This window comes from Bemisia tabaci, chromosome 1, assembly GCF_918797505.1.
Source record: "Bemisia tabaci chromosome 1, PGI_BMITA_v3".
In the NCBI taxonomy this organism is placed as follows: Eukaryota; Metazoa; Arthropoda; class Insecta; order Hemiptera; family Aleyrodidae; genus Bemisia; species Bemisia tabaci.
The window spans coordinates 92,195,873-92,208,871 of NC_092793.1; the positions used below are offsets into that span (position 1 = coordinate 92,195,873).

General features: G+C 38.0%; 1 protein-coding gene across 2 annotated transcripts in view; it reads right to left on the reverse strand.

Annotated features, from left to right (window-relative positions):
* The window catches only part of LOC109043210 (tonsoku-like protein), a 123,653-nt gene that overhangs the window by 110,530 nt on the left and 124 nt on the right, over positions 1 to 12,999 (reverse strand). For both annotated transcript variants that reach the window (XR_011900887.1, XM_072306501.1), the window contains exons 2-3: positions 12,724 to 12,817; positions 11,405 to 11,532 (exon numbers count right to left, since the gene is read on the reverse strand). Coding sequence is in view for 1 of the 2 variants with exons in the window: in XM_072306501.1 (XP_072162602.1) it covers positions 11,405 to 11,532; positions 12,724 to 12,745 (150 nt within the window). In the remaining variant the exon portion in view is untranslated. The remainder of the gene's footprint in view (positions 1 to 11,404; positions 11,533 to 12,723; positions 12,818 to 12,999) is intronic.

The following is a 12,999-nucleotide window of genomic DNA, read 5'->3' on the forward strand; positions in this document are numbered from 1 at the left end:
CCTGCTCTATCCAGATTTTGAAAATATGACTAGAGTTTTTTTATACAGGGTGTCCCAAAAGTCCGTACTCCCACCTCGTAACTTTTGAACGGTAAGAGATAGAAAAACGAAACTTTGGGAATATTTCTATCTTAAAGTGGTCCATCTTCTAGGGGGGTCAAAATTTTTGTCCCCCCTCAGGGGTGGCGCGGGAGCCCCCAACTTTTTTTTTTCAAATGGTAACCCCTATCTTGTGATACATCATTAGAAAGAGCATAAAAAACTAAGAATTTTGGCGCAAACCGCAAATCAACATCTTAATTTTTGACTGAGTTACGATAGGTCAAAGGTCAAATTTGACCTATTTTCAAAAAATCATATCTCCGGTTCAATTTATTGTAAAGGAAAAAATAAAACGGGAAAATGTACCAGATTGTAAGCACTTTAAAGTAAAAATCACAGAAATTACTTCAAACTAATTTTAAGGGGGAGTTTCGGACCCCCAAATATGTCATTTTAAAGGTCATACGATTTTCTCGCGAAATGAGCCAATTTCCCCTTACTTTTCCTCAACATTATCTTGGTAAGTTCAAAATTAGTTCAAAATTCCGTTTTCAAGTCCCCAAATTTCGAACAAAGTTTTAAAAAAAATGAAATTTCAATGGTTGAATTGAATCACCTTAAATTTCGTTTTTTGAACTTTGTTCGAAATTTGGGGACTTGAAAACGCAATGTTGAACTAATTTTGAACTTACCAAGATAATGTTGAGGAAAAGTAAGGGGAAATTGGCTCATTTCGCGAGAATATCGTATGACCTTTAAAATGACGTATTTGGGGGTCCGAAACACCCCTTAAAATTAGTTTGAAGTAATTTCTGTGATTTTTACTTGAAGTGCTTACAATTTGGTAAATTTTCCCGTTTTATTTTTTCCTTTACAATAAATTGAACCGGAGATATGATTTTTTGAAAATAGGTCAAATTTGACCTTTGACCTATCATAACTCGGTCAAAAATTAAGATATTGATTTACGGTTTGCGCCAAAATTCTTAGTTTTTTATGCTCTTTCTAATGATGCATCACAAGATAGGGGTTACCATTTGAAAAAAAAAAGTTGGGGGCCCCCGCGCCACCCCTGAGGGGGGGACAAAAATTTTGACCCCCCTAGAAGATGGACCACTTTAAGATAGAAATATTCCCAAAGTTTCGTTTTTCTATCTCTGAACGTTCAAAAGTTACGAGGGGGGGGGGGGGGGGGTACGGACTTTTTGGACACCCTGTATTACACGGTTCGTTTGCCCATTTAAACAATGTAAGTTTTTATTTTAAGTCACAGTTCGTTTGAGCGTTCTACTGGGCCGATTGCCATGATTTTTACAGTTATCAAAAGTAATATCGAAAGTTATCGGGAAGTAAGACCCACATTTTTTATGCTAGAGTTTACCAGGGAGCTTAGAAAGGGGGGCAAAATTTGATAATCCTGCCATTTTTCATCGGCGGGGATTTCAAACTTGGCGGAACATTAAACTAAGCGGGAAATTGTGAATCTTGATCTGTTAGTAGGGTAAGGTAAGTGAATCGAAGACATGGTGCTTTATTACAGACTATCTAAAAGTGAAGAAACGCTCCGTTCCGTTAGTTCCATTTCGTTTCAGTCTTGGCCAGTAATCCTATGGATCCATATCACTATTGCCGAGCCACACTTGTATCTGGTAGTGCATCCTTAATTTATGCTGTCAAACTTGCTGAATGTGCTTGATCCGAGAGGAATTATTTTGGAATACCCTATCTGCTTATTCGATACTAGGGGGCCATGCCCCGTGGCCGCTACGCGGCCCAACCCCCAGAGGACGCTTCGCGCTCTCATAGGCCCGCTCCGACAAAAGAACCACCAAAGAAATGAAAAGATTTTCATACCCGACTCTCATTTGTCCAATCCCCGTCTGATCGGGAGCGATTGGACCAATCAGAATCAAATGAGAAAATCGGCATTTATTTCAAACTTCAGGCCAAGACTGAAACGAAACGGAACGAATGGAACGGAGCATTTCGACACTTTTAGATAGTCTGAAATAAAGCACCATGTCTTCGATTCACTTACCTTACCCTACTAACAAACCAAGATTCATAATTTCCCGCTTAGTTCAATTTTCCGCAAAATTTGAAATCCCCGCCGATGAACAATGGCAGGAATTTCAAATTTTGCCCTCCTATCTAAGCTCCCTGGTAAACTCTAGGTAGTGTAAAAAATCTGGGTCTTACTTCCAAAATCTGACTAGAGCGGGCGGGCTCATCTGGGGACTATCATTTGTCGATAACTACAAAAGTTAAGTACTACACGTTAGTAACTACGAGCGTTACCAGGGATGCAAATTTAGGAGGTCTTGGAGCGTGTAGCATAGATATTATAATTTGTAAGTCTGGTCGTGATGGAAAAGAACAGCCATGTATTTTTAATTGTATTTACTCAATATAATAATTATAATGTCTCTTTCCATCAACGCAGGTTATATAGGAATTATTTTCTCCCTTCCGATTGGGACCCTCTCATCTAATGCGCTTTTTTGAATGTGAATGAGATGAATACGTAGGGGGGCGGGGGGCGGTCACCGTCCCCCCCCCCCCTCTCAAAAGACGAAGATCATAATTTAAACAGAAATGATACAGAGGAAAAGTACGAAGATAGTAAAGATTGTTTGAATGGGCGCCCGCTGAGCGCCGGAAGCTGTGGTGCGGTGCGCGGCAGTGCGCTCCGCCCGATGCGGTAAGGTCATATCGCCCTCCCCTATCTCCTCTCACAATTTTGATAGATACGTCATCCAATACATGAAAATATACAAACATGTATCCTCTATAACTTTTAATTCAAGTACTTTTTAAATCTGAACTACCGGAAAAAAATTACAGAGCATTTTTAAAAAAAAAAAATTCTAAATTTTAAAATTTCAGTTTCTTTGTAAAACCCCAATTTTAAGTGGTCTTAAGATTCAAAACTGAAGAATATTAAAAAATGCTTTCGAGCCACAGTGGAAACGAAAGGTAGATTTCGACTGCTCGTTAAAGTATGAGAGTCCAAAAAATATTTCATCGGGGAGCTGCTATCAATGTTGAAGAAAGTAAAGCTGAATTCTAAGATCTAACAGATATTCGAAGGTCAAGATTTTATGACATGCCAAACCGTTCTGGAATAGTGAATTACCTACTTTTGGTACCTTAGTTTACTATAAGTGGTCTTAAGATTCAAAACTGAAGAATATAAAAAAACGCTTCCCAGCCACAGTGGAAACGAAAGGTTTTCGACTAATCCTTTCTATGAATACAGTTGCGCCTAATGAGCCTGACAGGTCGGAAAGTCGTCCCCCTTGAACCTTGATTTTCAGGATAAAGGGGGGTGAATATAGGTTGTTTTGAAGGTCACGACGAAACGAGTGTTTTAAGGTATCACTGACTAAGATCGGACGAGTTCGAAAAATCATACTCCTTTGGACTTGAGATTTTCTGAATAAGGGGTGGTTTTCGAGGGTAGGTGAATATAGGTTGTTTTGAAGAACACGACGAGACGAGTTTTTCGAGGTATCACCGACTAAGATCGGATGAGTTCGGAAAATCATCCCCCAGTGACCTAGACTTTAACTAAGGGGTGGGCCGATTTTCATCAAAAATGAAACTTGATGTAACCTCATAGAAGTGAAGAACCATGCTTAGTTTCCTGTTGATCGTACCGATAGTTACGGAAAAAACGGTAGTGAAGGTTCGTTAAATCCCAGTTACATATACAGGGTGTCTCACGAAAAAGGAGCCATCTTGAATATCTGCCGAACGCGTCGGAATTTCGAAAAACGGTAAAAGACGTGTTCGTATACATCGAGGAGGACACCTTTTGGCGTATTAGAAATTTTCCCAAACCGCGGGAAGGGCACGGGGCGGGGGATGCCCCAACTGCCCCACCCGCAAGTCGAACTTTTCAAATGGCACGACCCCTCCTTTTTTATTTTAGAAATCAATTCTACGCAAAAAAACAAGCCACACTGTCTGAACCAAATGTAAATCGGATTAGTTTTCAGTGATTGGCAGAGGTTGGAAACATTTTTTTCATGCTCTTTTCAAAAATTTCCATTTTTCTCAAAGGAATTGCCGTATCAAACCAAACTCTCCACCCAAAAATTTCTTAAACATTGCACTTTCGTTAAAAAAAAAAAAAAAAAAAAAAAAAAAAAAAAAAAAAAAAAAAAAAATCTGCTGTACTCTAAATCTGGAAGAAACCGTGTCCAAAAAGAAACAGCTAGGTAGAAAAACAAATGGACTAGCTTTTTTGGGGTGGGTTTCAATGATTTGAGTCGGACCTTGATACTTCTGAGGACGCTATTTTTCCGCGGTGCGTTGTTTTTCTACTTAGCTGTTTCTTCATGGACACGATTTCTTATGCTTCAGAAAGAAGAATAATAATTCTTGTCTAAAAATTACTACTCCTTCCCGATGAGCGCTCCTCGGAAGTGTTAGGTGGAACGAATTTTAGTGTCGCAAAGAAAGGCTCCGCGTGCTCCAGCTTTCGAGTACAGCAGATTTTTTTTTTTTTTTTTTTTTTTTTTCCTTTTTTTCTTTTAATCGAAAGTGCAATGTTCAAGTATTTTTTGGCGGAGAGTTTGGTTTGATACGGCAATTCCATTGGGCGTAGGGAATTTTTGAAAAGAGCATGAAAAAAATGTTTGAACCTCTGCAGTCACATTCAATGATTTACATTCGGTTTGGACAGGGTGGCTTGTTTTTTTACCGTAGAATTGAGTTCTGAAATAAAAAAAGTAGGGGTGCCATTTAAAAGTTCGACTTACGGGTGGGGCACCCCCCGCCCCTCCCGCGGTTTGGGAAAATGTCAAATACGCCAAGAGGTGTCTCCCTCGATACAAACAAACACGTCTTTTACCGTTTTTCGAAATTCCGACGCGTTCGGCAGATATTCAAGATGGCTTCTTTTTCGTGAGACACCCTGTACATAAATGTATATATATATTTTTTTATGACCTACATTCTTCAACTCGGGGCTTCAGGATCGATGCTCTTGGAGCGAAAATTCCCGAAAATTACGAGGTTGTACCGGTGTACCGCCTGCAATAGGTAGATATTTCTCCGAAATCTACTAGGAATCTTCAACACAGGTATAAGGAGTGTTTTAAGACAAACCGCGATTGTTTATCTTAATTAGGCGAGGAGACAAAGAGATTTAAAAAAAGGGTAATTTTTGCTTTTTAACAGGGCAGGGGGGTTAAGCAGAGGGGGTAAAAGTGAGGACTATTTGGAAAACACTACTTTTGAAGTATGGAATCGATGGTAAAAAATTCAGCTTTTTTCCAGTTTGTTCCACTAAAATTCCTTCGTTGACTGGACTAAAAGAATCCCATCCCACCTATAATAGTTACCGGATCTTTGTCAGCAATTCTTTCGTTCACGATAACTATCGTTAGATTCACGTTAGCTGTCTCAAATTTTGTAATTTTGTCCATTTTGATCTGATGAAGAACTGTATAGATTTTCGGTTAAATCGCATGTACCGTTTACTTATAAACGGTAATTAACGTAAGTGCCCTACTTACGCTGTTTTCCACTAAACTGTTTTTATGAAAGCTCCATTCCTTGGTAACCTTTGTTTGCTATCAGCTGATGTTTTATTTCAATTTCTCAGCCAAGTCAACGGATTTTATACTTCCTTTTTTTTTTTTTTTTTTTTTAAAAAATCATTGCCAGGTTAGTTCTAATTTTTTTGCCAGCATTTATTCTACCCCTCCCCTCCCAGCTCATTTTTCTAACTCCCGTAGCCCCCCCCCCCCCACTAATTTTATTTATATTTTTTTTCTTATGGCCTGCCTTGAACTCCTACCGTCATATTTTGGGGTTTCATTCGTAGGGATAAAATATTGTATTGTACATAGATCTTCCATTTATCGTTCGATATAAAGCAGGATAGACAGGGATAAGATGGAATTTATTGATATTCACCGAGATAAAAGGTAGGAATTTTAAGAAAAGGGGAAGAATCAGTGTGAAACGGGTAGATAAGAATTAAACAGGATAGATAGTGATAAAACAGGGTAATGTCTATCGATCTTCGATACATAGTTCGATATAAAATATGATAGACATGGATAAAACGGGATGGGGAACGACATTGATATTAATTGAGTTAAATGGAGGAAGTTTGAGAAAAGGAGAATAATCAGTGTGTAACCGTAAAGATAAGGATAAAACAGGATAGGTAGGGTTATCCCATCCTTCGATACATCGATCTTTGATAAATTGTCCGATATGAAACAGGATGGGCAAGTGGCATAATCAATTTGAAACGGGATAGATAGAATAAATCAGGATAGATATGGGTAATATTGGATATAGATAGGGATAAAACAGGATGTATTGATATTAACCGGGATAAAAGGGATGTTTATCGTGTATGAAGATTTTGCTGTGTTTGTTGTGTTTGATGTATTTGTTGTGTTCGTCGTGTTTAATATGTTTGCTGTGTTTCCTGTGTTTGTTGTGTTTGATATGTTTAATGCGTTTGTTGTGTTTGATGCATTTGTTGTGTTTGATGTTTTTGTTGTGTTTGATGTTTCATGTGTTTTTGTCGTGTTTGATGTGTTTGATGAGTTTGCTGTATTTGTTGTGCTTGATGTGTTTGATGTGTTTCATGTGCCAGTTGTGTTTAATGCGTTTGTCAAGTTTGATTTGTTTGTCGCATTTGATGAGTTTGCTATATTTGTTGTGTTTGATGCGCCAGTTGTATTTAATGCGTTTGTTGTGTTCGATGTGTTCATTTTGTTTCTACTCAACTCACCTATATTCTATCTTCAAGTATACAGGGCGTCCCAAAAGTCCCTTCTACCCCTTCTAAAATTTTACCTAATTAATATTTTGAAACAAAACTTCGGGAATGTTCAAAGATCAATGTAAGCTACTTTCAGGGCCCCCAAATTTTTTGCCCCCCCCCTCCCCCGGGGGGAGGGGCTACGGGTCCTAACTTTTTTTTCAAACTGCAACATCTCCTTTGTGACACATCAATTCAAAGAGAATTAAAAAAGAAAATTTTTGGCACAAACCGTAAGTCAAACTCTTGATTTTTGACAGACTGGCCGCCGGTCAAATTTCAAAATATCGGAAATCTAAATCCCCATTTTCGTCGATGGATTGGGATGAAACTTGGTTCTCCTAGGTATTTTTAAACGAGAAAAACGATTCTGGCATTATTTTTCCGGAAAATTTTTGTCCTTCTCAAAATGGCGGCGGTCAATATGGCGACCTTGAGCGGCAAGAGAATAAATTAGGCTGCTTATCGGTGAATTTGCAAGACACTTGGTATCAGGGGACACTTCGGCATGAAAAAGACGAATCTGTCATCAGATTTTTTGAAATTCTGAATAACTTCAAAGGAACGAGGAAAATGGTGGAAACTTGGTATTACGGACGTTTACGGGTGGGTTCGCATGCTGCAATTTTGAAAGGATTTGACATTTCAGAAATGCATTGCGGAAGAGGTATGTTTTGTTGAACCAAATACCAACAGGACCCAGAGTTTCATTCGCATCCAACCGTAAACGTCCGTAATACCAAGTTTCTGCATTTTCCAGATGCAAAAGGATTGATAAGCATAAAACTGCATTTATCCCGTTTAATCTAAGTTTATCCTAATTCAGTAACATTCATCCTTGCCGGACAAAGAATTTGATTATAAATTAATTGAATTTTAAATAAATTAAATGTGTCAAGTTTTATAAATTGAGATCAAGATAAAAAAAAATCTAATCACATATTGGTAGGTTATAGGTTATGTTACATTTTTTTTGTCTACCGGATCAAGACCCCCCTTCACGCTCTTACCCTCTCACCATAAATTGTGCTGAACACTTATCAAGTGGATTGCCGATCTCTCCAATTAAAAACAAAAAAGAAAAAAAAGTGTTTACCAAACAGGAAAAGATAACAGTAACGCCATTTCAGTTCACCTTAAATTTCAAGGTAGGCAACACGAGTTTCTACGTGGTTGAATGGCGGTATTGTCGTCGTGAAATGACAGTTTGCCTTCAATGATTAGTGTAGGCAACACAAGCTCTCACGTGGTCGAAGGGTGGTACCTATCATCGTCCGTGCAATAGACGTTCTCTGTCTGCTAATTTGTTTTTATGTCATGTCGGGACCGCGTTTGTCAGTAAAGTAGTTGCTCCTCTTAACTGTTATTCATTAAGCTGTTTTTATTTTTTTTACTTCCCGTCCGAGCACATGAACACTAAAAGAGAGATGAGGATGATGATTATGATGCTGATGCTAATGATGCGCATGAAGAAAAAGGAGAACAACGAATGGTGCAGAACAAGAAGAGTGAAAGAAAATAAGCTAGAATAAATTTAGAGAGAAGAAGAAGATAATGAAAGTAGGAGAAGCAAACAGACAGAAGAAATGAAAAGTAAAAAAGAAGAAAGCAGTGAGAGGGAGATTGAAATAAAATAAGAACGTGTAAATAGTGGAATAGCTGTTTCATCGTGAAATTGCACGATTACTTGGAACGTTTTTAAAAAATAGCATTTCACCAAACTGGAGAAGATAAAATAACGTCATTTCATTTTGCCCTCAATTTCAGTGTAGGCAACAGGAGCTTCCGCGTGGTCGAATAGCGGTATCGTCGTGAAATGGCACGCTCACTCAGGCAAAATAAGCTCCCATGTGGTCGAATAGTGGCTCCCCATAACTAAATTTTTGGTGAAGCACCTAGACCCGTGACTTCAGTCACGGGCTTTCCGCTAGCAAATAATAACCGGAAGGATCAGTATTAGGTCCCATCCATTTATCTTCAGCAAACATATAGCCAGACTTTTCATTTGTGTCTGGATCTGTGAAAAGGGACCTAATCTTCCTAAAATTCAAAATTAATTTCTTGATGCCATTGGATAAGAATCATCCAGAGGTGGTTGCTCGTCCACCTTAAAAACTTTTCATATTTTTCTCTCATATTCTTGTGTACCAACTGAGCACAAAAATGGCATTTTTGGATTTTTTATATTCTTACCACGCCTACACTGCTAATCCAAAGTGGTTATTTCCAGATAAAAAAAAAAAAAAACCTTTGCAATATTTGAAAGTACTCCAAAATGGTATGTCGGATTCAGGACAAGTGAAAACAGAATCAAAGGTATTGGTACAAGCTAGGAATACAAAATAATAAAGGCTGTCTCAAAATTCCGTACCCCCCCCCCCCCCCCTCGTAACTTTTGACCAGTTAGAGATAGAAAAACGAAACTTTGGAAATGTTTCTATCTTAAAGGGGACCATCTTCTAGGGGGGTCAAAACTTTCGTCCCCCCCTGAGGGGGAGGCGCGGGGGCCCCCAACTTTTTTTTTCCAACGGTAACCCCTATCTTGAGATGCATCATTAGAAAGAACATAAAAGACTAAGAATTTTGGCGCAAATCGCAAATCAATAACTTAATTTTTGACCAAGTTAAAATAGGTCAAAGGTCAAACTTGACCTATTTTCAAAAAATCATAGGTCCGGTTCAAACTATTGTAAACAATAAAAAAAACGGGGAAATTTACCAAATTGTAAGCACTTCAAAGTAATAATCACAGAAATTACTTGAAACTAATTTTGAGGGGGGTTTCAGACCCCCAAAGACGTCATTTTAAAGGTCATACGACTTTCTCGCGAAATGAGCCAATTCTCCCTTTCTTTTCCTCAACATTATCTTAGTAAGTTCAAAATTAGTTCAACATTGCGTTTTCAAGTCCCCAAATTTCGGGAAAAGTTTTTTAAAAAAATGTTTAAATGGTTGAATTGAATCACCTTAAATTTCGTTTTTTGAACTTTTCCTGAAATTTGGGGACTTGAAAACGCAATGTGGAACTAATTTTGAACTTACTAAGATAATGTTGAGAAAAAGTAAGGTGGAACTGGCTCATTTCGCGAGAAAATCGTATGACCTTTAAAATGACGTAAATTTGGGGGTCTGAAACCCCCCTTAAAATTAGTTTAAAGTAATTTCTGAGATTTTTACTTAAAAGTGCTTACAATTTGGATGTTTTGAAAATAGGTCAAATTTGACCTTTGACCTATTATAACTTGGTCAAAAATTAAGATATTGATTTGCGATTTGCGCCAAAATTCTTAGTTTTTTATGTTCTCTCTAATGATGTATCACAAGATAGGGATTCCCATTTGAAGAAAAAAGTTGGGGACCCCCGCGGCTCCCCCTGAGGGGAGAACGAAAGTTTTGACCCCCCTAAAAGATGGTCCCCTTAGAGACAGAAACATTCCCAAAGTTTCGTTTTTCTATCTATAACCGTTCAAAAGTTACGAGGGGGGTACATACTTTTGGGACACCCTGTATAAAAAACTTATACCACAATACACTCACCATTAGAGCTGACTTTGGTACTTTTTCCAGGAATTTTCGTGCCCTGCCAGTTGAGAAATTACACCTTGGACATTGCCCCAGCTGAAGGATGTATCAACTTTGACGTTCTGCCGTGGGCAGAAAATGCACAGATAGTGATCAATTTTCTGACTTTTGACTGACATATTATAAGACTACTACCACACGAAATTTCAGAGCCTCGGCATGTCTCAGCTATGAGACATGAAAGCTTGAAATCAGAAATTTTCACCTGTAACAGCAGCAATTTCAAGACCCAATAACCTAATATCAGATGATTAATACAATATTTGTGTTTTACTTTATGAAAAGCTTGTATCAATACCTTTGATTCTGCTTATACCAGACCTAAATCCGACATAACATTTTGGAGTAATTCCAAATACCGCAAAAGCTGTTTTTCCTGAAAGTAGCCACTTTGGATTAGCATTGCAGGCGTGGAAAAAATTTGAAAAATCTAAATAGCCATTTCTGGGCTAAGTTGATAAGCTAGAATATGAGAAAAAAAAAATGAAAGGTTTTAAAGTCCGTTGAGCAACAAATTTTCAAAATATTTAATGATTTTCAAAGAAATGAACAAACATTTTGATGCAAGTTTGACCCTGAAATTGTAACAAAATAATGAATTGCTGATTTTACGACATAGCATGATTCTAATGCAACCTAAACAATAATTTTGAACTCTGAAAAATTCCAGTACAACTGTTACCGGATAAGCTGGCAGTTGTTCACTTAAGATTGTCACAAGCAGTACACCAATTTACGTTTCTGCACACAATGGCGGCAATGCCTGCAGTTAATCCTCCACGGATGACTGTAACTCACTAGCAAATGGAAAAGAAACAAGTAGGTACCAACTCTCACGTCAGTTCTAGTTATTTTCCATTCCAGCAGGAGTATTTGGGATATTTTTCTGCTGAGGCAAAAAAAAGAATGAGTAATATATTGAAAAACCTTTTAAAAATAAATGTTCTTTAAGTTTTATGATTGATGTGGTGATGGTAAGTTACTTACTCGATATTCTTGGAGAGCCTCTTCGAATCTTTCTTCTCGTTGATAAACCTCACCTAACTCTTTGCAGGCGTTGTATAAGTTTGGTAAATTGCCAGAGGTTGAAGCTTTCTCCTTTCTCCTCTTCCATTCTGCAAAAAAAAAAAAAAAAAATGTTCCAGTAATATGAGCTTCTGGAGTGACTAAGTTCTATAGCCCTCTTCAACTTACTAGGATTAGGGAATCACCCATAAATGGCCAAATGAATGCACAGCCAAACAGTAATAAAGCACAGAAATAGTGACAGTGAACAGCATTTTGCAGTTGATTTCCAAAAGAACCAAAACACATTTGATGAGTGCAAATTAAAACAACCAGTGAGTGCCATCAGGGGTTGTTATGATTGATCAAGATTGTCCTCGTTTATGCACCCTGTCCAGGGAAGTACCAAAAGCACACGGAAAAGTCTCGGTTCCTGAGGATTTTACAAGGGTCTTTTTGTTTACGATTTGTAGATCTTCATAGGTTCAGATTCACTATTTGACTACCTCACTGTAAAGACGCCATGGCGCTACAGTCGCTCTTGCTTTTGCTCTTTCATGGAACTCGGTAACAAGCAGGGTCGTTCTTCAACGTCCGATCTGAGTACCAATATTAAAAAATAAGATTGACCTAGTGCCTTCTTGGTCTTCCATTTAAAAATTGAGGTAAGTGTAGAAACTCAATAGTGCACGCTCTCTGCTCCTCTGCCAGTCATGAGCACTTAACTTTTTACAGATTGATATTCAGGAATGGATTTCAGATTACAACAGTGAAGTAATGTTTAAAATCTTCCAGAATTTCAAGGATTCCTTCCCTCTCAAAATCATTTTTTGATCTGAAAAAAGTTGACTGATAGTAAAGATGTCACCAAGGAAAAACCAGCCTACCTACAGATGCATCTCTATTTTTGAATGCTGGATCAAGAAGACATATAATTGGTTATATGTTTTAATTAATAATGTGGAATCTTCACCTCAAATTACAACAGAGAAAAAGGTGCGAAAATTTGAAGCCGACATAGTGACGTTAGGATATCCACTTCGTTTTTACAGAATATGCTTTCTTGGACAAGTAAATGTTCTCGTTTTGACCGCTTCTTTTTTATATTATTTATTAATAGGGATGTTAACAACAATCTGTATTCAGTTGACTTTGGACAAGACGCCTCACGATTGTGGGATATCCGAAGGATCCTCTTCCTGTCCTCGTTGCTGGCTCAACCTGTCATCTTTAGTAGTTTTTGGATATGGCAACCCTAAATCTAGTAAGAATCAAATGAGTAGTGAACATGCGATACTTACTTCTATCTTCTGGAAGTTCCATGACTCTTGCAAACGCTTTGAAAATCAGAGATGAAAAGCAGATGAAAAGTAATCACTTAAACAGCATGGGGGCCGGCCGAGCCATAGAGAAAAAAAAGGAGGTGTTTGCATTTCGGGCATCTTGGAATATTTTGATGACTTGATGACGTAGGTGGGTACAGCTGGGTACAGGGACGTCCCCTTCACACTGTACCCACCTACGTCATCAAGTCATCAAAAAATTCCAAGATGCCCGAAATGCAAACACCTCCTTTT